The sequence below is a fragment of the Colius striatus genome, chromosome 10 (genome assembly GCF_028858725.1).
Source record: "Colius striatus isolate bColStr4 chromosome 10, bColStr4.1.hap1, whole genome shotgun sequence".
Lineage (NCBI taxonomy): Eukaryota > Metazoa > Chordata > Aves > Coliiformes > Coliidae > Colius > Colius striatus.
In genome coordinates, this window is record NC_084768.1 from 17,815,620 (window position 1) to 17,840,751 (window position 25,132).

General features: G+C 48.8%; 1 protein-coding gene across 1 annotated transcript in view; it reads left to right on the forward strand.

The window, feature by feature from the left end:
- Positions 1–7,214: 7,214 nt before the first annotated feature.
- Positions 7,215–25,132, forward strand: part of RXRG (retinoid X receptor gamma) — a 43,921-nt gene continuing 26,003 nt past the window's right edge. The window contains exon 1 of the mRNA XM_062003789.1: positions 7,215–7,311. Within this exon, the coding sequence (XP_061859773.1) occupies positions 7,215–7,311 (97 nt within the window). The remainder of the gene's footprint in view (positions 7,312–25,132) is intronic.

Here is a 25,132-nt window from a genome sequence, read left to right on the forward strand (position 1 = left end):
TTGCCTCAGTTGGTAGCAGGGAGCCCAGGTTGGTCCCAGGGCAGACAGTGGGGTGCACTGCCCATGTCACAGGGCTGTCCCAGCCTTCTCTGAGGGGCCCTCAAAGGCAGCAGAGGGGAGCACTGCAGGTGAGTCTGCAATAGCTGCATCGTCAGAGGATGGGGGAAGGTCTCACTACTTCATAGCAAATCACTCCTGACCAATGCAACCTCTGTAAACAACCAGATGCAGCAGAAGTTCTGTTCTGTCACAGGCACTTGTGGAGAAAAACTCACCTCTGTCAGCAGCCTCTTGCAACTAAAGGCAGAGGATTTGGCTGAAGCACTTGACAGTGATGAAGTAGTTGTCATGGAGTCATGCAGGAGGCAGCAGGGAGACAGGCCATGGTCTCCACTGCGCTTTCACATTTCCTGGAGGGAAGAATAGCTCTATCTCTGTTTTGCAAGGCTCTTCTCTGTGCCTTTTGTGAGTACAGGGCTTGGAGTGGAGGTGAGAAACCCTAGCCACATGCCCTTGCAGGGAAGAGGGACAGTTTACGTTGTGCGGGCAATTGGTAAAGCCACAGTGAATTTTGCACGTGCCGTTCAGATGTGCAGTTTGCTCAAGCTGCTGGTTTATTTGCACTAAAGACAGGCCAGCTATACACCTGAATGCATTTGTCACTCTGCTCTTTTGAACTGGGGCAGCTGGACATTACTGCTGAGGTCACTTCAGATCGATCTGGCTCATTTTCTTTTTCCTCTATTAGCTCTTTCTTGAGGAATACTCAGTGCTCTGTTGAATTTGCCCTGCCTATATAGAGTGTTTTGCTTCTGGTATAAAATCCCAGCTGATGTGCCAGGAGGAGAGCTCTCAGGACATTAAAATATCCGTGCTTTTCCTAAGATTTGAGTTTCAAATCTGGATTTTAGAAACACACTGGACATAAAATGTTTCTTGTAAAGTAACTGTAATTACTGACAAACAAGGATCTGGCTCACTGAAGCCATTTAAGCACTGGAAAGCAGTCAGACACAGATTAGCCTTTTCTCCAGACTGCAGCTCATTCAGTTTGGCAGCATTCAATTCAGAAGTGTTTCCGTTAGGTGCTGACGAAAGTGTTTCAAATGCTGCCAGACAAAGGCAACGCCACACGCACACGCGTGCAGCCGTGTGCATGTGTACAATGGGGCAGTCAGGGCTTTGGTCACTTTTGCTTCCTGTTTCCTTGCACATGCAGAGGGCAGATTTTGGTTCTTGGCCTGTTGTATGGTGAGTGACTCTTAGCTACATCCTTCCCTGTGTACTAAGCAGGAGCAAGCCTTGCAGGTCAGACTTTTGGGGTAAGAAATTGGTGATGGAGACTCTGTGGACTTTATTCTTGTTCCTGCACGAGCAGGGGAAATAGATGGTTGCAAATATCAGACAGATACTCTCTGCTTTCATGTTGACACTGAAGTGTAGCTCCAGAAAGTGGTTCTGCCTCAGAGAAATGCACTGTGCAAGGATGAATCATTTGTCTTGGAGGAGTTTTGGGAACAGACTTTGCAATGGGCAAAGCTAACTCTTAAGAGCAGGCTTCTTCCTGAGCTTACACTTGAGGAAAGAACTTCTCAGAGCATCCTAGGAAATAGGATTTGAGAAGTCCTGAGGAGTTGCCTACTCCAAGGCCTTGGCAAGGCTGATACTGCAGGTGGAAGTTGATGTTGTGCACCCCATGCAGGTAAAAGATGTTTAAGAATGTGTCCAACCTTAAACCTAACACTGCCAAGTCCCACTAAACCATGTCCCTGAGCACTACATCTACACGTTGTTTAAGTACCTCTAGGAATGGTGACAGAATGATATTGAACTCCTTAGGGAAGAGCTTTGCAACCTTACCAGGAAGAGCAGAGGACCTGTACCAGGGGAATGACAACATGTCCTGTTCTCGTCCTCCTGCCCTCTCTACCTGCTGCCCGATATGAGGCCAAACAGGCCTTTGCTCTGATATGGGACAGCTGTCCTTCTGTTCCCATATCTGGATTGGGAAAATCTAAGCCTTAGGGGTGTTTGGATGCTATGGGGACAGCTGTAATGGAGGACCTGAAAAACAACAGGTCAGAAAACATATGGGACCGGCCCAGCTCTTAATTAACCTGATTGCTGTAGCTTCCATAAAGATCTGCATCTTTGCTTAGTATGTTGCTTCTGGTGCAGGCAAACCCCAGTCCCTGTGAGTGCAGACACAGTAATGCTATCAGCAGCCTCATCCTTCCCAGAAAGGACCTAACAGGCCACACCACCTCCATAAAATCCAGCTGGTTGGCCCAGGGTGCAGGTCTTTGTGCCTAGATGTACATCCAAAGATGTTCTACAGGCTTCTCTGGGGAGAGAGTGGTGATGAGGAATGGGTTTTGAAAGCTAACAAGGGTTATTACAGCCCAGCGGTTTGATTCGTCTGCCTGTCCTCCATCTGAAGATGTTACTGGTTGATTGCTGCTGCAGGGGCAATGAGTCATTCAGGCTGCAAGTCATTGGCTGATAAATGCATTGAGCCAGCTCACGTGCATGTTTGATGGCACAATAAAACCACTAGATATTTATAGAAAGGAGTTGCATCCTGACTGGTGAAAACAGAAAACTGTAAAGAGCACAACTGGGCTGTAGCCCTTTCCTCAGGACTTCAGACCAAGGGAAAGAGTATTCAAAAGTCCTTACTAACCTCTTTCGATGCTCAGACAACAGCAAGTTTTTTTCACTTTAGAGTTAGTCTTCCTCACTGAAAGCATTTGGAGAACAAAATCAGCCCTGGTTTAGTTAATCATTTGTCTTTTCATTGCACTGAATATAAATAAGGCTGTTGTCCTAAAAATACTACAGATACCTCAAAGTTTCCCGAGGTTCAAAGATATCCTCTAACAACAATCCTTGTGTTGTACTGCAAACTGAAATCTGAAATTGGTTGTTCAGATGTCTGGTGAGGAGCAGTCCAACTGGCTCTTTGTAAGGGAGCAGCTATTTCTACATATGTGTTTTACTCCAGCAGAGCCAGTGGCTGGTTCCTCTCTGAAACTCACTGCCTGGAGACTTGAAGTATGGCAGAAGGAGCTGCCTTGAGAAGTACAGAGATGCTAGTAAGTGAGGAGAGTGCAGTATCTGATGTGGGCACATCTTGTCTGGCCAGCCAAGCCAAATGTTTATCACCTTTGGATGCACCATGCTGCCCAAAAAGCAAACCAGACGTGTAGTAGTGTTGGCAATCTCTGTAGGAACCTCCTGTCTGCCAGATTCTCTCTCCCTGCCCTCCCAGCAGGTGCCAGCTGGGTTTTTGCTTTCCTTCATCCTATCATCGTGTTTCATCAAAGTAAACCCAGTCAGGGGATGCAGAGCCCAAAGGCTTACTAAAATTAGGCCTGATCTTTGGTCCTGTTTGTAAGGCACGGTGACGTATGACATACAAAGAGGCTAAAATCAGGGTTTGCAAGTCCTAAGTGCAGCTATGTTTGTATTGTTGTTTGCAAAGTCCAAAACAGCAGCACAGAGGCTTGGATCAAAGAGCCCTCATGAAAGAGATTTCAACACAGATGAGCAGCCTACGCTACCAAACTATCTGACAAAGAAGGATCATGGGAGAAGTACCGTGGTTTGACACAATCAAACCATGTTCATACAGTCCCCATGACTCAGTACTGTGGAGTCAGCCAGGTTCACTGGAGAGATCTCTGGGTCGTCTGCAAAAACAGCGAAGGAACAAGATGATAAGTCCCAATTAAGTTAATGGGGCTTAAACAAATCTTTCCAGTTGAATGTAGTGGTTTGTATTTTAGTGGATCTGGATCTCACTAAAGCTTCCCTTCCCCCTTCTTCCCATCAGAGCTACTTAAATAACAGTGGAGGAATAACAAGGAGGAATTATGAACAGCAGCTTGAACCCCAAAGTATGACCAGAATAAGCATTTGGAGTGACTATACAGAATACCTTCAAAGAGGTGATGAATAAGCAGCAGTGTCAAGGAGGGAGAGCAAAAGTGTATTTTCTGCCTGCTTGTACTCTTAGCTCTTGTGGGTTTCTGAATGAAGAGGCAGTGTTGATGTCAGGTCTGTGGTTTGGCTGATTGCCTAACATGCCACAGAAATCAGTGCCCATTGATAGGCCTGTCCTCATACTTGTTTGGTTCTGGATCTGAAATACAACTCATCCCAGCTGATCTGCTGTTTGGGCAACAAATTTGGTCTAGTTCAGACCTTCGTGAAGACCTGGATGGTCAGCAGGTCTCCACCAGACCTGTGCTCCAGAATGGCAAGGACCCAGGTGAAACTGACTTAATTTTGCAGCAACCTGGCTACTACTCTGGTGCAGAGCATTCTGGTTTCACTTTCCCCTGCTACATAGTTGTCCTTTTTGCTGTAACTTGTGAGAAGGAAGTGTGTCTGTGGGATGCATCATGCCCCTAGGAGCTCTGGTCTAGGATCTCCTGTGGGAGCTGAAGGGGTGTAAGTTCAAAACAGATCAAAAGAGGTGATTCTTCACTCTTCATTCATGTGTTCTGGAGATTGTCCTCCCAGCAGCTCCCTCTTCTAGGGAGACACAGGGGAAATCCTGCTGGCAGCTTTAGCTTGGGGTAAGGGGTAGCTTCTGAAAAGGGCAGCCTCTAGACTCTTAGAAGTTGTATAGGCAAAACACAACATCTTAAAACTTCACCTGAAAGCAAATTGGCAATCAGGCCTGATGAACACACTCCCAGGAAGCTTTGCAGGGCATGCTTTTGTTGTGACTCTGACTATAAAGGTCTACAGTGTCTCATTTGGTGAACAGACAGCAGCATCTTTTTTTCCTCCTAACAAGGTTTCCTTAGAAATGGATCCACTGCTGAATCCCGACTCTGCCTGGCATATTCTGGGGGACATCTGGTGTAAATTCTTCATTATTAGATTACATTAGTTTCAGCAATAATCATTCACATGGGATTATTACATCCAAGCTTGTCTCATTGCCTTTATCCTTTCACACATTGTCTTTCCCAGTTCCCCTTCAAAAGGGCTGTTGTGAGTCTGTGTCGGAGCAAGAAATTAACTCGTTAGTAATTTATGCACCATTTCCTCCAGCCACATGTATTTAGGGCAAGATCAATAAAATATAATAAGGAAGTGGGTGGGTATTGTCACTGTGAGGCTGAAATAATTCCTTTGGTATCACTGTAAATCCTTCCCTCACAGATGGAAACCTGCAGTTGTGTCCATCATTAGCTTACTTTGCTAGGCTTTATCAGCAGGACTCTGATTTGGCTCCTTTGCGTGCTTGCAGAGTTCATGTTCTGCTACTTCTACACAAAGTGCTCTGAGGGGAGGCTGAAGATTTCAAAAGAGCAGTGTTTCATAGCCTTTCTTCTGGCTCCTGTCATGTAATTAATGCCGTGCCACCTAACTGGAGATTCATTGCTGGAGTGGGTCTGTGCTCTGGCAGCTGCTGCGGTGTGTCAGATCTGAGAAAGGGAAAGGATTAGCAAGAGGGATCCAAGCACTGCAGCTCAGGGCACAGAAATCTTGCTGTCTGTGAGAACGGGGGAGGCAAACCTGAGTGGATCTGAAAGATCAGTGGTAGGTTTTAGAGGATCTGGAGTCCCTGACTAGTGATCTGACTGCAGGACAGCCCCCTGGGGTAAAAACAGAGGAAGAAAGAAAGGAAAGTAAGAAAAAGGAGTTTGGATCCATCTTACCCACAGCAATATAAGGACGTAAGAGGGGTGATGCTTGTGGAGAGGAGAGAGAGCAGACAGAGCACTTTGGGTTTCTGTGGTTCCCAAAAAGGCTGACAGCTGATGCCACAGGGTGTCTTATCTTTCTGTGTTGTCTCTTTTCTCCCCTCCTGCCTCCCATCCAAATTACCCTGCAGGGTGTCAGCAATTTTGGAATTCAGAATTTCCTGAAAGTGTGAGCAAAGTCAAACCAGCAATCCAGTGCCCTTGCCCTTGCTCTGCCTGCCTGGCCTCCCTGTGGCTGTTTGTCCTGTGGGAGATGTCCTGGCAGTTGGCAGTGGTGCAGCAGGGGCTCTGCAGCCCACCTTGGCTTTAGCAATGCTCTGTCTGCTGATCTGGGCACATTACAGCAACGCAGAGGCTCCCATTGCTGAAAGTCTGTGAGATCACTCTGCACTCTGGGACCTGCATGTTGGGGTTTTTTTTGCTGTAAATGTGGAGAAATCTAGGAGAGGGAGGTGGTTACAACTCCTTAGCAGGTCTGACTCATATCCCAGAGGAATAGTCTTTGTGCAGCTGTGCTGGGCCGGGCAGCACAGTGTACGGTAATGGGGCAGCGGAGTCAGAGCAACCCTGCCCTCCACAACCCCGGTGATGTTGACACAGTCTGAAGGGGAATGAGAAGGAGATGAGATCCTGAGATTATCAGTAGACAGGGGAGAGGAATGTTGTTTGCTTGTAGCTCTTCTCCACCAGGACTGGCAAAATCCAAATACGAGGGAAGATGCAGGCAGACGCCAGCGCAAGATTTGAGGGTGTAACAGAGATAAGCAGGCATGGGGACAAAGCCAGGGGCTCTAACTTCAGCACAAGAAAAATTGGTTGCAGCACAGACTGATTGTCTTCTGAAAGCCTTCTGGAGACACGAGTCTCTCCAGCTCACCTGCAAGCAGCTAGTGACACTGCCCAGGAATGCATACACGACTGTTGCTCCCTTGCCACCTGCCCCACTGTCTTCAGACAGCTTTGGCAGGCAAAAGCCAGGTATGCCTACCACCAGTCCAGTGGTGACGTGGCTAACACTGCCACTCTCTTGATGGCAAAGTTTGTTGTCAGGTAGATTGGGTAGGCTTGCAGATAAGAGAAAGAAGATCAACTGGCACAGAGAAGGAGGAAAGCAGAACCGAGATGTGCTCAGATGGGATGGCAGTTGTTTGCTTGGCTTCTTTCCTTCAGGAGAGGGGTTAGAAAAGAAATTGCTTCCAGGAGACACTTTATCAGCAAAGCCACTTCGGACCAACTCCTTTGCCTTGCAGGGCGGTTTCCAGGCGGGCTGTGCAGCCAGCCCTCCCCCCAGCATTGCAACATCTCTTGCTTTCCAAAGAGACAGGAGCCCAAAGAGCAAACACAGGAAGCCCCAGCCCCGGTCAAGGTCTGGGAGGTAAATTTGTAACTTAGGACAGATCCTGAGCATGCTGCTCGGTAATACGTAAACACTCCTTTCTTTCTCCAACAGCCCAGTGCAGCTGAGAGAGCTGATCCCAAGGACCTCTCTTCATGGTTGAGGCTGCTGAAGAGGCAGGACGCAGGTTGGAAATGCAGCCAGGCACACAGGCTCCGTACTCTCTGGAGAGAGGCTCCTTCCCTCACTTCTGTAAGTCCCTGCCCTGACCCCACACGGCCTTGCCCGTGGGTTGGGCAGCTACATGGAGGGGTGGTGGGACTCTGCTGTGGCCATTGTCAAGAACCAGGTGCCCAAGCCTCCTGGGCACACTGCTCCCATAAAAACAGGTACCACATGAACAGAGCCTTTTGGGAAGATTAATTCAGGTGCAGATTTTTGGAAAGAAAACCTTGTAGCACTGTACTGCACTCTCCCTCACAGGAGGGAAAGTTTGGACCCTGTGAAAAGCTATTTAACGGGAGTGGTGCAGATGTGATGGGGCAGATGAGCTGGGGAAGGAGGTGCCAGCTCTGTCCCCAAAGGTCTCTGGTCTGATTTGATGCAAGAAGATGGGTGATAGGAGTTTGCCAGGTCTCTTCCATGCCTGTTTTCTATGAGTTTGTGCTTTCCTCCTGCCATGGAGAGAAAGAAAAGTGTTCAGGGTGTGGAAGAGGATACTGTATCTATGTGATGGCTTAGTACTAAAGGAGTTCTGGGGATCAGCTCATAAGGGTTAGTAAAGGACAGGTGGAAGTTACTTGTAAAGCTAGTCAGGAGTTTTCCAAGAGAACAATACTTTTAACAAAGCGATATTTCTCCAAAAACTGAAGCCCTCCCTGGATAAATATTGATTTTGTCAAATGCATTAAATAAATGTATGTTTACAGAGAGACAGAGGGAAAGAATTCCAGGGGGAAATGCCATAATGGTCTAATTAATGTCACTGTTTTGACCTGATACAATGGGATACAATACTACCTCTGCTGCACAGGAGTTCTTTGCAAAGTAGGTATAGCAATATTCTAACCAAAAGGAATATATTTATTTGTCTTTATGTATTTCCAAGTCACATAAAATTTAAAACAGCAACTTCTTTTGCTGCTCTCTCAGTAAATATGTTACATATCGCTATCAATAGCAAATCTACTTAGCATCAGCAGATAGGCTATATGTCTGATTCCTGTATATCAGGTAAACCAGTGGCACAATGCTGGGACTCATCTGGTTGGATGCAAAGTAACCTTTTGCACAAGGGGCCAAACCCTGTGAATCAAAACCCACCGGTCTTGGTCAGATCAGAGGGCTGAAGGGACTGCAGAGAGGACAGAGATTGCTCCCAAAAGTCCAGGGGATGTTAACTGAGTGAGAATGGGCAGATAGCATTCTGACATGACAAGGTAGCAGACAGTGGGTAGGCATTTGCTGGCTCTGTCTTGGGCTTGCAAGAAGTTGCTTTCTCCTTCTGTCTGCCTCCATTCCCTCAGCTGCACAGACCATGGCTGTCCTTGGATGTGTTGGCAGCCTGTGGGGCACAGCAGGGCCTGTTGTCACCTACTGTTGCTAATGTCTGCCCCAAAAGCATAGTTGCTCATGTTTAGGTCTCACTGAGCTGGTACCAGCTCTGAACGTGGCAAGGAGCTGGCAAATCCTTCCCACAGTTGGGCTCAGACCACTTGGAGGCACACAAAGAACCTGAGGGTTTAAATCCTTTCCCCGAGACAGGCAAAGGGAAAGCAGACTTTGGCAAGAGACAGGATTGAGAGCTAGGCAGGAACATGAAAGCATTTTTGGCTTGTGCCTGTTGCTGGGGCTGTCCTACAGCTCCTTGCATGAACCCTCTGCAATTCTAACGGGATGTCTGTAGAGCCATACAAATGGGGAGGTGTAAGACATCCCTAGCGTGTTTCTGTGGGCAGAACTCCTGATGCAGCTGAGGAATCACTGTAATGTTTTAACATATACTCTAAAGCCTCAATGTACATGGACTCTGAAGAGCTCCCACGGGAAGGAAGGGGCTTTGGGTCAAATTCCAGCAGCTTGGGAAGGTTCCCTAGCTTTTCACTGGAGTGATTCCCTTTATACATGAGAAACTGCCAGCAAATGCCTGGATGCTGACAGTACTATTTCCTACAGAAACTTGGACAAATAGGTGTGCATGTAAGTGAAAGACAGAGAGAAAATAATGTTACAGTCTCACAGATGCAAAAAATTGATCTGAGTCACTAGAGCTAGAAAGGCATCTGTCCCACCAGCCTGCTCTCGTCTCTCACAATGAAGGAAGGCTGCACAAGAGCTCAGTCTGGTGCTCAGCCCCAGTTGCAGTTTAAGGCTTAGTCCCCAGCCTCTGTTGTCTGGAAGTGATCCACACAAGATTTGTCACCAGCTGCAGACAACAGAGCCCAGAGTTGAAGCCTAGCGTGTGCTGCCAAAAGCAGCTTGCAGGTACTCCCAGGTTAGCCCCTTCTTCTCTGCATCTGTCAATAAAGCGAGCATCCTTCCCATCCTGACTTTTCCCAGCTGACCTTTTTAAGCACAGTTGCAGGTTCTGTCCAATCTTTCCTCTGACAGCTCTGAAGATTCATTCTGAACTTTGCAGAGGCAATTCGTTTACAGGAGGGATCAACAACCTTTCATGGGTGCAGGGCTGGCCTGCCTTTCTGTTCCTCAAAGACAAGCTCACACATGCCTGAGCTGGGAGCTGCTGCCTTTACAATGGATGAGATGGTTCCCTTCAGTCAGTGAGCTTGGAGCTGGCTTTTGAAGAAGGAAAATTCTGTATTGAAGTCAGGGAGCTGGGAAACGACAGGTGACTGCAACAGGAACAAATCCACTGCAACTTTCATGTAACTCTAGTGACCTTCTAGGGAGAGGACTTTTATTTCTGGGCCTCACAGCAGAGATAGTAAAAGCCCTTTAATTAGCTGATGAGAATGAGGTTTCTCACAGGCAAGACCTAAAGGATTGTAGGAGACATTTTAGCAGTGATAGCAGCAGGGAAAAGGTGAGTGGGTGAGTGAGTGTTGCAGGTGTTTTGTGTCTCCTCTTGATTGAGATCTCATTAATATTTACAAATATTTAAGTGGTGGGTGTCAGGAGGTTGGGGTATCACCTTTTCCTGTTGTATCCAGTGAAAAGACAAGGGGTAATAGAAAGAAGCTGCAACACAAAAAGTTCCATTTAAACATAAGGAAAAACTATTTGACTGTTGAGGTGAGGGAGCCCTGGCACAGGCTGCCCAGGGAGGGTGTGGAGGCTCCTTCTCTGGAGGTCTTTAAGACCTGCCTGGACACGTTTCTGTGTGACCTGATCTAGGGGAACCTGATTTGTCAAGAGAGGTGAACTGGATGATCTCTAAAGGTCCCTTCCAACCCTACCATTCTGTGATTCTCTGATCCACTTCAACTGAAAACCTTTACGTAGAGGATGAGGCTAAAGGGTGGAGTTAGATTTCTCTTCTCTTGCTGTGAACTGGCTTGGTTTCTCTCCTTACTTCTTCTGCAGTAGCTTGCGGAGTGGTTCAGAAGCTGAGCTCAAAGTCTTCACCTTGTGCAGTGCTTGGCTCTTCTCCACTCTTCACGTAAGTCTCTTGCTTGTCCTGAGCGATACAGGTGATGCCTCTCTGGGAAGAGGTGCTGGGTTCCCTTTGGGAAAGGGACAGCAGGATGCTATCTCAAGGCTGATCCACACGTGCTAATGGTGGCTGCTAAGCACAGCTCTCCTCAGATGGGCCCTGCTGCCCTGTGGGCATTCTACAATGCTCTTGTTTGCTTCCTTGTTATGGCTTTTTAAGAGGAAGCCTTTGGCATGATTGTGGCAGAAAGCACTCTCACCTTGGCCTGCTTCTTCTGAGCTTTCTCCAGAAACTTTGTGGGATACTGTACGAGATATTTTGGTGCCAGGACTCGGATGGCACGTTACCTGTGAGAGGTGTCAGAGGTGGTGGCTGTGGTGTGGGGAGGCCAGGCCGCCTCCACTCCCAACTGGCAGAAGCCCTGTGCCGTCTGGAGTTTTACAAGAGCTTTAGCTGTGCTTTCTTGCATAGCTTGTATTACTGTGATGTTATATATACACTTTTTACTAGAGTAAAGCCTCTGTTTTCAGTGCTTTGAGAAAAAGAAGTGTTACACTGCAAATCTAGTTGGAGAAGCTGTGTTCAGAGACCAGGAGACACTTGGGAGTCTCCTCTCCTTGGCACCAACCCTGCTGGGCTTGAGGGCACAAAGTCAAAGTGCACAAGGAAATCTGAGTCTCCTTCTAAAAACAAACAAGATTTGAGTTTGCAGTCCCTCAGCACCCTGGGGAGTACATGGTGCTAATCTAGAGCAGATGAATTTGGCTGGGTAGTTTGGCTGTTTTGAGGTGTAGGCTCACTCCTTCCCTTTGGGTCTGTCTCCTTGGGATCCTAAGCTGAAAGGAAGGTGTCAGAACACAGATGCATCAGGCCAGGTGCTGGGGGTCAGGCTTGCTGGTCCTTGGCATAGCAGCCAGCAAGGTTACAGGAGGACACAGGAGGAAGGCTTCCTTGGCATCTGACTGGTCCTGGGGGCAGCAAAGGGGTTAAAGCCCAGCCGTTCTGCCCAATCAGTCTGGCTTGCCTGTAATAACCAATTAACAGAGTGTAATTGTGCAAATCCATATGTGGCAGTAATTACCAGAGAGATTAATGGATTCCTTCCTTTCTAAGCAGACCCCACTGCAGCTTGCCAGCATCTCCCTGCCACCCAAAAGAACTCGGGGAGGGGGGAAGCAGGAGCTGCTCTTCCCCAGGGCCGAGTGGACAGGGAGGCCCTGTGGGGCAGCCCAGTGCTTGTTTAAATAACCCTTTTCATCTCCCTGCATTTCCTTACATAGAGCTTGCTGCTCTCTGGCTCAGCCCCGGCCTGCCGAGAACAGTTTGTGCCCAGCCTGCCAGGACCCGGGCTGCCGTGTCCCTGCCCTCCCCATTGTCCATTCATTCCCTGCTCCCCTTTCCCCTGTTTAGCCCTAATTGCTGCAGAATATCCAATCTGTTTGCCCTCCTCTTTTGTGGCTTTGTTATTTTAGTTGCAATGGGTAATCCAGCAAGCTGTTAAAGGCATACACAGGATGAGGGGACGGCAGCCAGGCAATGGGGCTGCATTTGGGGGATGGAAGCTTGCAGGCAGGCTGGGCCTGCCACATCCTTTGGGATGGGTTTTGTTAGGGTTATATGGCCACAGATCAAAGAGTGACCCTGTTTCCCGCTCCAAATGCTCTGGGTAGGGAAACAGGGCACTGAGGGCAAAGGGGGTGCATTTGCAGACCTGTGTTCTGGCGGGTCAACCTCTGGGGAGCATGTGCTCCTCCACAATTGCACTGGCACTTTGGGCACTCGAGATGCAAAACTACTTGTCCCTCTTAGCCTTGCCTCCACATCACACATGTGGGTCTGAGCCCTGCTGACCTGTGCTGCACAGGGAGCTGGGAGGAGCTCAGCCCTGTTTCTGTGCTGGGAGATGATCCCTGCCCCTGACAGACTGCTCGTGCAGAGAGTCGGCCTGTGGGGAGGGCTGACGTGCTGGCTGGGGAGCCATCCGTCTCAGCTGCACGCACACGGCTGCAGGTGCCCCCAGGCTGGCTGTGCTTGCTCAGCTGGGGATGGGGCAGGTGGCTGGGGAGCCAAGTGCCCTTTAGAGCCTGGAATGGCAGGGAACAATCACATTGCATCTCACATCAAGCATTCTGGTGTCCTTGATGCCTTCCTCATCAGGTCAAAAAAACTGATACTGGGATTTGAACTTGGGTCTGGGATTTTGAATACTTTTTTTACTCTGTGTGTAGGCTGGGACTTTGAGTTGGACTAGACCTGAACTGTCTGAGCTGGATGAGAGCATCCCATGAGTGGAAAGAGTAGCCAGACACAGCCAGGCCAAAGGTCCATCTTGTGAATGGTAGATGCTTTCAGGGGAGGTAGGAGCAGAGTGTGCTCAAGTGTCCTTCCTCCAGCATGTACTTGACAGCAGCCTCTAACATTAAGTGTTTTGCATCTTCCAAACAGAGACTGGAGCATCTTTGTTACAAGGAAAGGCTGCAAGATCTGGGGCTGTTTAGCCTGGAGAAGATTGAGGGGGGAATTCCTCAACACTTACCAATACCTAAAGGGGGGATGTCAGGAGGATGGAGTGACATTTTTCTATGATGCCCAGTGACAGGACAAGGGGTCATGGACATCAACTGGAACACAAAAAGTTCCACTTAAACAGAAGGAAAAACTCCTTTGGTGCTGAGGTGAGGGAGCCCTGGCCCAGGCTGCCCAGAGAGGGTGTGGAGACTCCTTCTCTGGAGGTTTCCAAACCTGTCTGCATGTGTTCCTGTGCCCCCTGATTGAGTGGAACCTGCTTTAGCAGGGAGTTGGGCTGGATGAGCTCTGGAGGCCCCTTCCAACCCCCATTCTATGATTCTATGATTCCATCAGTGACCATGCAGGTACAGGATTGGCTGCCTCCAAAATTTGTAGTGATACCTGCACAGACATCCCTGCAGAGCCCTGGCTGGCCCTTGCCTGGCTGTTCTTCAGCAGCCCCTGCCCCATTCACTGCCACATACACAGTGATGGATGTAAATGACCTTTTTCTTATTGCTGACTTGTTACAAAGGCCAAGAACGTGGGTGTTCTTAGGGAATGTCTGTGCAAAGTGCTCAGCAGAGACGTGAGCAAGTCTTTTCTCCAAAGAAGGTTTCAGAGGATGGGGCAAATTTTGGGAGATTCTTGCTTGGAGGTGATGGGAATGCACAGAAAGGTGCATCTTCCTAGAGGACCAAGAGAAGTGAAGAGCCCTGACAGAGATGTTGCTTTTGGGTCTGCTTGCTCGGGGTGCTAGGAGCCAGCCTGCACTGATTCCTTGCTTTCCAGAAGAAAGAGGCACCAGGACAGCTCTTGGATATTGCAGATGGGGTGGTTTTGTTTGTCAGAGAGCTGTGTCCATTAGTGTCAGCTGGGTTTCTCAACTCTTTTAGGTCTTCTGTTTCACTTGACCAAGGGATCTTCCCTTACTGCTGTGTTATCCTAGGTTAGAGGTTATGTGTGCCAAAAATGGCATGTAAATATGTTTCCTGGGTCTGTCCTGCTTGTGTGAGCTTGGAGTCTTGGAGGAGCAGCACTCCTGGAAAGCTTCCCACCTAGCACAGGTACCCGGGGGGATTCAGAGAAGTATTTGAGGCACCAAGGGATGTGTCTTGCATAATTTCCGAGATGCTTTAAGTGTTGGGTCTTTGTTGCCCTGGATTTTGGGCTCCAGGGCTGCAGTATTTAGTGAATAGGTCTGATTTAAAAGCCTCATTCATGGAATAACCCAAGGGAAACTGATTTGTGTGGATATCACTTGGCTATTAAACGTCCAGAGTTCCCTGTGGGAACGGCCCTTGTCCTATGATGACTCTCAAACTGTGCTTGGAAACTATCTGATAGAAAGTTCCAGAGACTGTGTTTGCAACCAGCAGGACAGACCCTGGGACCGTCCCCTGGGGCTGGTGAATTTATTGGTAAAGATTAGCCTTTCGGTCTGTGTTGCTGATCTGGAAAGCTTTAAGACCTGAAAAATGACCAGGTTCCAGATTTTCCATCTGGGATATATTTGGCTAGCAGAGGAGACAGCTCTGTGTTGGAGAAGCTGCTCTGAGACTTTCAGGGCTTGCTTTACTAAGCTGACTTAAATCAATGCCCATTAGCACAGTGCCAGTACTCGAGCATGCATTGCTGTGCCCACATCATCCCAGGTCCTTTCTCTGCTCCTTCTGCTCAGAGGCTCAAAAGGACAGAGCCAAAACATGTGGCTGTGGACAGGTGCTTACTTCATTCTCTTTCTTTCCACTGGGAAGAGGTTGGGGGTCAGAGAGCAGCTATTTGACAGTGCCAGCAGATGTCATTCCACATCCCTGAAAATTCTTCACATGCTTTGCTCCTTGCTGCTGTGCTGCCTGTGGTCTATGCTTGTCTTGATCCAGAAAATTGATCTTGATCTCTTTCTTTTGGGCACAGAGAATTTTGTCATGCTCTCATGCACTGCAAGACCAGTGCATTTCCCATTTGGCACAAGGGAGAGTGTGGCTTTTGAGAGGAGAATATGTTTGAAAGGCAATGGAGGGCATTGATGAGGAAAGGGATGCTCACTGTAGCTGGCTCCTTACCTACCCCTTGGCCGCATGAGGAGATGAAGGGTTTTGAACAGCTTCTGCAGGGAAACATTGAGAAGAACTGATCTCGTGGGAGAACATTTTGGCCAAGTTTCATGTTATATTTGTCTCCCTTTGGCTGCTGCTAGAAGGTGAGTCCCAGGGGAAGGACAGCTGCTAGAACAGATGAGAGATGAATGTATCTGTCTGGGCAAAGCAAAGAGATGGCTCAGTCTCCTGAATGTAAAACAGGCCAGGCTGGCAGAGCCTTGGGCTGGTATTGGTTGGATCTGTAAAGAGATGATTGCAAAAGGAACCTGTTTTTCTGGGAAGTGGAATTCTGCATGGCTTAGGGGACTGCCCAGACTCCACAAGAGTGGAACTATCTGAGCCACCAGTGGAGGCAGAAGCAGTGAGGGCTAAGGTGGGGGTCTTTGTATCCCCCTTCCCCTATCTTTTTTTTACTGCCCATTAATAAAGGATACCTTTGGATTTCAACTTATCTTAAATGCATTTTATGCCTTGTGTGCTTGGACAGCCAGACTTGGTTGTGGTTCATTTCTTCTAATTGCCATGCCTAGGTGGTGTCTCTGGATCTGGTACTTGTGGAGAGAGCACATAGGCATGTCTCTGAAGCATCAAACAGCGTGTGTCTCTAAGCAAAGATGTGGCCTGATTTGTTGTTTGAATTTATTATGTGTGATGACTCAGAGGCATTATAGGTCTGAGCTGAGGGCTTGCAGGCTTGCTGTGCTAATAATGCTAGGCCAGAGTTTTTGGATCAGGGTATTTGGAGCAATGGAAACTTGTTCCAAAACTTGCTTGAGCCTCAGTGGAGCTCAGGAGAGCCAGCCCCAGGAAGATCATGTCATTACAGAAACAGATGGGATCTTTGTGTGTTAGAGGAGACAGCAAAGCATTCAGAAACCTGCTTCTCCCTCTTTCATGCTAGCACAGCAGGGTTTTAGTGGTATTTGATTCCCTTCCCTGCTCTCAGGGAAAATGGGCTGAAATCTACCAAAAAAGGGTTAATGAGGGTTAGTGAGGTGAAGGTGGGACCCAGGTGAGCTGCCTGGCTTCTGAAGAGCTGCAGGTGCCCTATGAAGGGGCCACCAGCTCCACCACACCATCCCACTGTGGCTTACAGAAAATGCCTGGGTGACTGGAGCAAGGACTAAGCTGTGCTGACAGCTGGCTGAGAAGTGCTGACCCAAGCTGCGCCTTGGCAGGGTCAAAGATGTGGCTCTAGGGCCTTTGGTCTGGATCAAAAGCTCTGTGGCCATGTGATGCAAAGTGTTCATCTGGTGTAAATGCCTTCTCCTTTTTCATATCTTTTAAATGATAGTAATAGGCCAGCTTGATAAGGCAGGTTTTATCCTGGCTCATACACTGGCTGCCAGACAGCGAGTCCTATCTTGACATGCGGAACAAACTCTGTAACACAGGTAAGGGTTATAAAGCTGGTCTGTATTGCGCTGGCGGGTACGAAGGAGATCATTCTGCCCAGCTCACACACCCTATTGTCTAACAAAGGGCTACTTAGAGGGTACAGGTAGGGGTATGCATAAGTGCCTATTACATATTCATGACCTATGCCCGCACCCTATTGTAATAAGTCCTCTTTGAGCTTACACTTGTTCAGTGTCTCTGGTAGATTTCCATGCCATGGAGCAGGATGCAAACAATTCTGTTTTCCACATTCCAAGTCCTTCTTATCCACAGCTCTCTGCACACCAGCTTCTTAGTTATCTGCTTTCAGGGTCTTCGAGGCCTCCACTAACCAGTGGTTCGAATTCCAGTGAGCTGAGGTTTCTTATCATGATGTTAGTTTACAGTGAATTGTGTCTTTCTAACTTTCTCAGGCCTTTCCCTTCTGTATGTCTGCTTTTACTCATCAATCTTGGAGATAAAAGTACAAGAGGCACAGGAGTGACACGGTGAAAGCTGGAGCTCTCCCTATGGCATTAACGTGACAGTGTGTTGTCAGAAGCTTGCACCTGATGCAGGCAGTGCTCAGTGGACAAACTCAATGTGAACAAGCTTGAAACTGTGGCTTTGCTGGCTTGGAGAGACCATGGGTTAGGAATCCAAAGGTACACACTGATCTCCCCTCTCCCATGGCACAATGTGGAGGGATGAGGTGTCTTATTCAGGGCCTGGCTGCTGTGGCTGGGATTTGGAGAACCAGGCTGTGGCTGGTGATGGCTACTGTGCCCTCAGCCACAAAGGTATTCGTGCTAGCCTCTAATGTGAAGCTATTCCTCTTGGATGCCTCCAAGCTTCCTCCCTAAGAAAGGAGCTACTTGGAGCAGAAAAAAACCCTCCTGTTACCTTCAACTCCAAGATATCCACGATTGCCTGTCTGTTATAAATAGACCATCTAAGGCAGTTGGAGGTGATGGAGATTGACAGGTTGTCTCTGGAGTTTTGTACTTGCTGAAGCAGGAGGAAACGCAAAAGCACGAGCGTGGGGATGCACAGAGTGAGAGCAGCAAGCAAAGCCCCCAGCTGCACAGTAAGCTGTGGGGGATGTGGGTGGGAGCCTTCTGTGGCCTTGTGGCAGGGCAATGCTGTGACAAGACATTCCCCACCCTGTGCTGAGCTGTGGTGGCCATCAACACATGCAAGGTCCAGCAGAAACGTTTTGTGGCTGGGAACCTTTTGTGTCCTCTGTCAGCTGTGTGCCACCCAGCTCAGGCCCTTGCCAGGAAGAGGAAGATAGTCTGCTCATAGAAATCCAGGTTTCCAGCAAAAGAGAATGAAGAATGGAGTAAGATCCAGGAAAAACAACAGAAAAAGGCTTGCAAATTTTCCAGGAGTTCTACAGGGATAGGTGAGGCACTGAGTTTCACTTGGGTAGCTTGTTTCTGTGTAGCCAGAGAAGCCTTGTAGGGTTTGGGGGGTTTTTTTTTGCTGCATGGCATATTTTTTTTCAGCAACCTTGTCTCCACAGGCAATAATGCAGGGATAACCTGGCCATGGATCCATCTTCTGCTGAAATATTGCCATTGAGAAATGGTGGCTGTGAGAAAATGGCAACATTAGGGGCAGTTGCATGGCTGTGTCTACCAAGGTTTCCCTGAGAAGGGTGGGGTTTTGGGGAAATGCAGAAATCTTGATCTTCAGGGTGTAGTTTTCTCTGAAGGAAGGTAAACTAACTGGCTTGGGCATCTTGCAGAAATCCCAGCTTCACATCTTGTGTAGAGCAGGATTAAAGAAGGGCTTAAATTTAAATGACACCCTCTAGGTCCTGTGGCACTCTGATTGGAAAGGTTGCTGGTAGGGTTGTACCAAGGAGCTATCAAATGAACTTTTTCTTCACCTGTCCTTTGAAAATCCCTTTCTGTACTCCAAATCACATGTCACAGTGGACTTTGCTAAGAGCTGAGTGTTGCTTTCCCACCAAAATCTCCGCCGGACACCAGGGCCTTCGGGTCAGAGACCTGCCTGTAGATCTGAGTGACTTTAGCACTTATCTGTGGGAATGCTGTTTTCGTTTGGTCCTCAGACAACCTGGCATCAAGGTTTTATAGCCCAGTTTTCTGCCTTGCACCACTGGCAAGAGAAGTCAGGTGCTTGCTTTGAAGTGCAGAGGGGTGTGTGACTCTCACAGTTGCAGCGTTGCGCTTCCTTTTTTATCTTTATGATCTTTATTCCAGCAAAGCTGAACACTTGGAGTGGTTTGTCTGAAAGCAGGCAGGGAGCCACAAGCTCCCAAGCAACCCAAGCTACAGCCCTGTTAAGCCAACCTTGCTTCTCAATACAACGCATACCCAAACGTCTCTGTGGTGCAGCACAGATCTCCTGTTACCTGTTTCCTTACTTCCCTGTGAACCCAACCCGAGGCAATAGATGCTTTAACCAAAAAGAAATATTTTCCAGAGGGGTCCAAATGACTATTTTTTGGATCTACCTTCCCAGGAATACTTTGCTGCATGCTTTTCCATGACGATACTGCTGCTGACCTTTCTGCTCTGGCAAAGGAAGGGTCGCTGGGAAGCACATAGACAGCGATTCTTCCCTGTTACAAAGGCTGGGATTGTTGGCAGCTCGATGTCCCAGAAAGTGTCTAATTGACTTGACTCTCTCTAGCTGGGCTCCAAACGGATTTTCTGCCTCAGGATATCTTGGGGTTATAGTGGACCTGTTGTTTTTGCTCCTTGCATGATATTTAAAAGTGCATTATTGGGGCAGAAAGTGTGAGTCAGAGCGGATGTGCGGAGGGAGCTGACTGTCGCCCTGGGAGCCAGTGCCAGCACAGAGGAGTGGAGTGAGATGGGGTCACCTGCCAGCCACAGCAAGGGACTGACAAGTTTCTTGGAGCATCCCACAGAATGAGCTTGGCTTCGTGGTGTAGCTGAAGCTTTATCATAGTCGGAAATGGACAGATGTAAACCTGCCTTTTGCATAGAATCACAGAGTGGTGAGGGTTGGAAGGGATCTGTAGAGGTCATCCAGTCCAAGCCTCTGCAGATTCCCCTCGATCAGGTCGTACAGGAATGTGTACAGGTGGGTTTGCAAACCTCCAGAGAAGGAGCCTCCACACCCTTGCTGGGCAGCTGGGCAGCCTGTGCCAGGGCTCCCTCACCCACACAGCAAACAAGTTTTTCCCTTGTGTTTAAGTGGAACTTTTTGTGTTCCAGGTCATGCCCCTTGTCCTGTCACTGGGCACTACAGAAAAAAGAACGGCCTCAGATTCTCAGCCCCTGCCCTTTAGGTGTTTATAAGTGTTGATGAAGTTTCCCCTTAGTCTTCTCTTTTCTAGGTTAAATGGCTCCAAGTCCTACAGCCTTTCTTCATACAGAAGATGTTCCAGTCCCCTGATCATCTTGGTGGCCCTGTGCTGGCCTATCTCCAGCAGTTCCCTGTCTCTCTTGAGCTGGGGAGCCCAGAACTGTTCACAGGACTCTGGATGTGGCCTCACCAGGGCAGAGTAAAAGGAGAAGAAAACCTCCCTCAGCCTAGTGTCCATAGTTGTCTTAATACACCCCAGAATGCCATTGGCATCTCAATCAGGGAGCATTAGCATTAAAATATCTCCTCAAGTAACTTTGCATTGTTTGTCCTCTCCAGCGCACTCTGGGCTGGTCAGAGACCTTATGCAGCTCTCTCTGGCACCCTGTCATCTGGTACCTGTGCCTGGGAGCATCTCGCCTGTGTCTGTGCCAAAATGTGCTTATGCCACCACTGGTGCCTCCTGGGGAGGTAATTCCCTGGAGGAGTGGGCAGCTGGGCCCTGCAACCAGCAAAGCTGCTGGAGATGCTTAGGCAGGCATAAGAGGATTCGGTGACACCACTGATTAGCGTCCAGGGCCTCATTACAGTGCTGGTAATTGAAGGTCTCCCAGGGTTTAACCAGGCTGGGAATTATCTGCCCTGAGAGGCTGCTCTTGGCTGCATGGGACTGTGCTTTCTGCAAGGTAGGCAGTGCCCTCCCTGAAGCAGGCTGATACTGGGGATGGTGGCTCCTGACCTCCAGACCCTGTGGGGGGAACCCACATCATGTTGCAGCCGTGGGCCTAGAAGGGAGGTGGGGAAGGCCTTGGGAGATGCAAACGGCAGGCTGTGTTGCTGCAGGTGTGTTTGTGGTGCTGCTGTTTGAATGCTACTTGTAATTGCATTAGCTCAGTAGGGCTTTTGGGCTAATTTCATTAGCTTGGTGTCTGTGGTTATTGCTTTACAAGAGACAGTGGTAAGAAAGGGCAGGGCTAGGTGGGGAAGGGCTGATGCAGTAGCCCCCTTCCTCTCCATCTCCAGGGAATCAGACACACCTTGCTTTTGGTGACTTTTGCCTGTCCCAGGCCAATGCCAACCAGTACAGCAGATAGATGAGGCTGGGTCAGTCCATCAGTTAACCTGGAGAAACACAGTTTCAAGTCCTTCCTCTACCACTGACTTCATGTTTGGCCCTAAGCATGTCACCTGGTGTCCATGTGTCCTCCCTCAGAGACGTGCAGCGAGAGGAAAGGGCATTTTGGCTCCTGGGACACTCAGCCTGCTAACCCCTGTTGCACCTCCCTAGCCATCTGAAGGGCGCCCCAGGTTTAATGCCATCACCTTGCATGCAGTGGCTTTTCTTTGGGACTCTGTAGCCCCAAAGCAATGTGTCAGGAGGAAGATGCACGTGCAACTGCGGGGTTATGAGGGCTGCAGCCTTTTTATGTGCATTTCGTGTTGCCACATGCATGACCACAGAATGCCTCTGCCTTTAAACAGAGATGGAATGGGGGACTGATGGGGGTTCTTGGGGTTTTCTTGGTTCAATCCAAGGAAAAGAGGTGATATTTAATCTCTAGCTTTCCTGGTTTTGGGGTAGAGTGGTAAAAAATATTCCACTTTAGGTGTTCAGACATTTAGAGTCTGGCTCCAGACACCAGAGCAGTACTGGGGGGTCTTGGAGATGCTATTCCAACAAACTGCTGAAATATTAGCTGCAGTAAAATAGCCTTGGAAACCTAACTGGGAGGTGAGAGAATTCTGGCACAGTGTTAGCATCTCAGCTGGCTTGAATCAGCACCCCGATGTCAGGAGCCACGCTGTGACTGATGCCCCCTGAGGTGAGGCTGCTGGCTGGCAGTTGGCAGCACCGAGTCCCATCTGGGTGCAGCACAGCAATGGGTTTCCTTCTTAAAATACCAGTGGCAGTCATAGTGACTTCTCCTTTTACATAGCAAGGTGAAGGAGAATAAAAAGCATTCAATAATTTGAAGCGGTGACTTGGCCTATTTCTAGCAGAAATTGAGGGGCTGCCTCAACATGGTCCTGCAGTACTCCTTAAGAGAGACTGAGCTGGTTCCTGGAGTCTGTCACTGACTGATTAGGGAGCAGAGGCCAGAGCTTCTCCATACTCCAAAACCCACAGTGGTCCCCTAAATGAATTGCCTGATGCTTGCTTTGCTTGAGAAAAGGGCCTGGAGGAGTTTCCTTTGAGTCACTCAGTGTGTGCATGTGTTCTGCAGCACTAAGCACTCACTAACCCAGATCTGCTAAAAATCAATAAAGTAATCCACTTACTGCTTGGGACTGCCAACCTTTTTAAGGAGCTCAGAGCTGTTTTGTCATCTTTCCCCTCTCTCTTCTAAGCTGGAAGAAAGAAAAGAGGGATGGGGAATAGGGTGCTGGCAGAGCTGGACTAAAATCAGGCTCTTTGCTCTGGGCAGATCAATAAAAATAATTCCCCACTAAAACTTCATTAGCATGGAATTAAAGCTGCTGAGATCCCCTAAGAATTAATGGTACTACTAAATCTCAGCACGGTTGGTGCTTGAAACACAAAGCTGCTTCATTGCTCACACCTCCCTGTCCCACTGTTGCTGGGGTTGAACTGGCCACACAGCCAGCTCTGCTCCCACTCTGCCCCACGGCTGCCTGGCAAGGGCACAGCCCTCTCATTCAGCCTGAGGGCAAGGGACAAGCCAGGCTGGGTCAGTAGCGAGGTGCAACTCTTTGGAAGCAACTGTCGTGCACGAGTGGATCTCTCTCAGTACAGTGGCTCAGCTGAGTGCTGGTGGGCACTTGGGCATAGAAGGTCCTGGAGCATCTCTGGAGGTGATGGACAGACAACAGAAAAGGTCTCTGGGCAGGTGCTGGAGAGGTAGGCTTCTCATTATGCCAGAGCTTTCCCCTGACACCACATCAGAGAAGCATCCCTCTGGCAGGCTGTGTGTGGGACTGCACAAAGTCCTTCTCTTCTGTGGAAGTCTTGGATCTTATTTAAAGGCGTGTGCATGTGAAAATCGCTTCTTTTGGAAGCAGATTGTTTTTGAGGGGTTTTGATTGAAAAATGTTTCTTTTAGTCTTGTCACAGAGTGAAAAAACCCTTGCCCTGCTGAGAAATCCAATTTTCTATCCACAGACTGAAACAAACCACCGTGCAGCTGGCTCCTCTGCAGCACTCTGTGTCTCTGCCTGCTGGGCCTTGGGGTGTCCCTGCCCTGTGCCTGGTTCTTGCCATTTGCCCCTGTGGCTGTTAAAGGACAGCACCAGAGGCAAAGACAGTGTTATCCTGAAATAGTAAACTTTGCCTGCAGATTAGGAATGCCAGTGCTTGCCTGTGCCCTGATGCCACTTACTGTAGGGTTGAGATGATTTTGGAGGGCCCCATAAGTGTGTGAGAGCGTGGCCAGGTGAGTGTGGGACAGCACCTGCTGAAATAGGAGCTGTGCCAATGTTTCCTGCACCTGGATGTGGCTGTCAGCACTTGGAGGAGGATTAGCCCTTGCTGAGGATGTTTGCTGGGGTTCTTGTCATACGTTGGGGTGGTGGCAGGGGAGGACAAAAGCTCAGCTGAACGGGCAGAGGGACAGGACATAGCAGATGCTGCTGTGTTCTGCTCCTGTGCTGTTAGCAAATCCTCTGGTCTCTCTTCCCTGGAACTCCAAACTTGTGGCCTGTGAGCAGGGTGTGTAAGCCTCTCCTCTGAAACCTTTCTGCAGTACCAGTTATATTTGTGCAATAGAATAAATTAGATGTGAAAGGTGGCCAGAGAGAAAATACGAGAGCAATCCCTTCTGTTTGTATTCCCCCCACCAGACTGCAGCTACTTGGTTACTTGCCTCAGTAGAACTTACTCTGAATACCGATCCTTTCAGGGGTTTTTGTATTGTTTATATAACTATGAGAGAAAGAAGTGCATATATACCCAGAGTACAGCTAATGGGCTGTGTAGAATGCTGATACTTTCACCTGCAAACCTCCTTACTCCTGACAGCAGTCTGGCTGTCTGTCCTTCTGCTATGTGGAGATGCAAATATTAGGTTCCCAAGTTGATCTGATGTGACTGCTGTGTGTCCATGCTGTGGTGTCCTCCTGATGTTGCACGTTACCAGGTCTTCACACACAGATGCAGAGCAGAAATGGGAGGAAGAAAAACCACCTTTTAAAAAGAATTTTGAAGTTTTTAACATGAGGGAGGGGAAAAGCCCTTCCCTTGCTTAACTCTCTGGCTAAAGTGAAATAGGTATGTCAATGTCTGAGAGCAAAGGAAGGAACAGAGCTAACAAGGGTAACCTTTCCCTCTCCTCGGGGCTGACAGCACCTCAGTCAGCATCTGTCCGAGCTGCAGCTAGGTACTGTGAACGGCTCTGTGCTGGCATATTCCATGCCTTCCCCTTGTAGCATGCTCAGTGCCAAAGGACAGCATGGGCCCTCAGGTGACCTGGCAGGGGAGGGGGGCCAAGAGCCAACAGGCCCTTGAAGGATGCCCAACACCCTAATCTTTTCTTGCCTCTTTTTGTCTTGCTGCTTGCATGGTGTGCTCCCCATTGTATAGGTAGTCTGTGGTTTCCCTGGGAAGGCAGAGCTCTTTGCTAGCCCCGTGGCCCCTTTCTGTGTCACATGGCAAGTGCCAAGGGCAGGCTTGCAACCCACCAGCTCCTCCGATACACCAATAAGCCAGTGCAGACCTTGATCTCTGCTTGCTTTACAACCTCGGGGAAAATTCCTTCCTCCTCCATTCCTTTGAGGTGACTTCATCCAAGGTCACCTGGATCAGAAGCCAGAAACAGTGGGCTGTGCTGTCGCCTTCATCCTTGCCTCTCCCCAGAACTGATGCAGATGGGTAGAGGGCTTGCTGGGCACGGAACTGGGGCTGCTCTCCCTTCAGAGTACCAGTCCCTGGAGGGGGCAGTCATGGACACTACGTGTGCCTTTGGCCTGACCTGGCAACTAGCTACTTGTTTCTGCTTATTTCTAGCTATTTCCTGCAACACTTCATTGTCAGGGTGGGTGGACGTTAACTGGAAGTTGTGGTTGTACGTATGGGACTGTCTGTGAAGCCAGTACTGTAGCACTCCACTGCCATGGCTGTGAATGCTTTAGTGACTGTCTGTGGCATGGATTGAGCCCCTGTTCCATGTCCCCACCTCTTCTCATCCCATACAGCTTTAGCAACCAGCTTTTT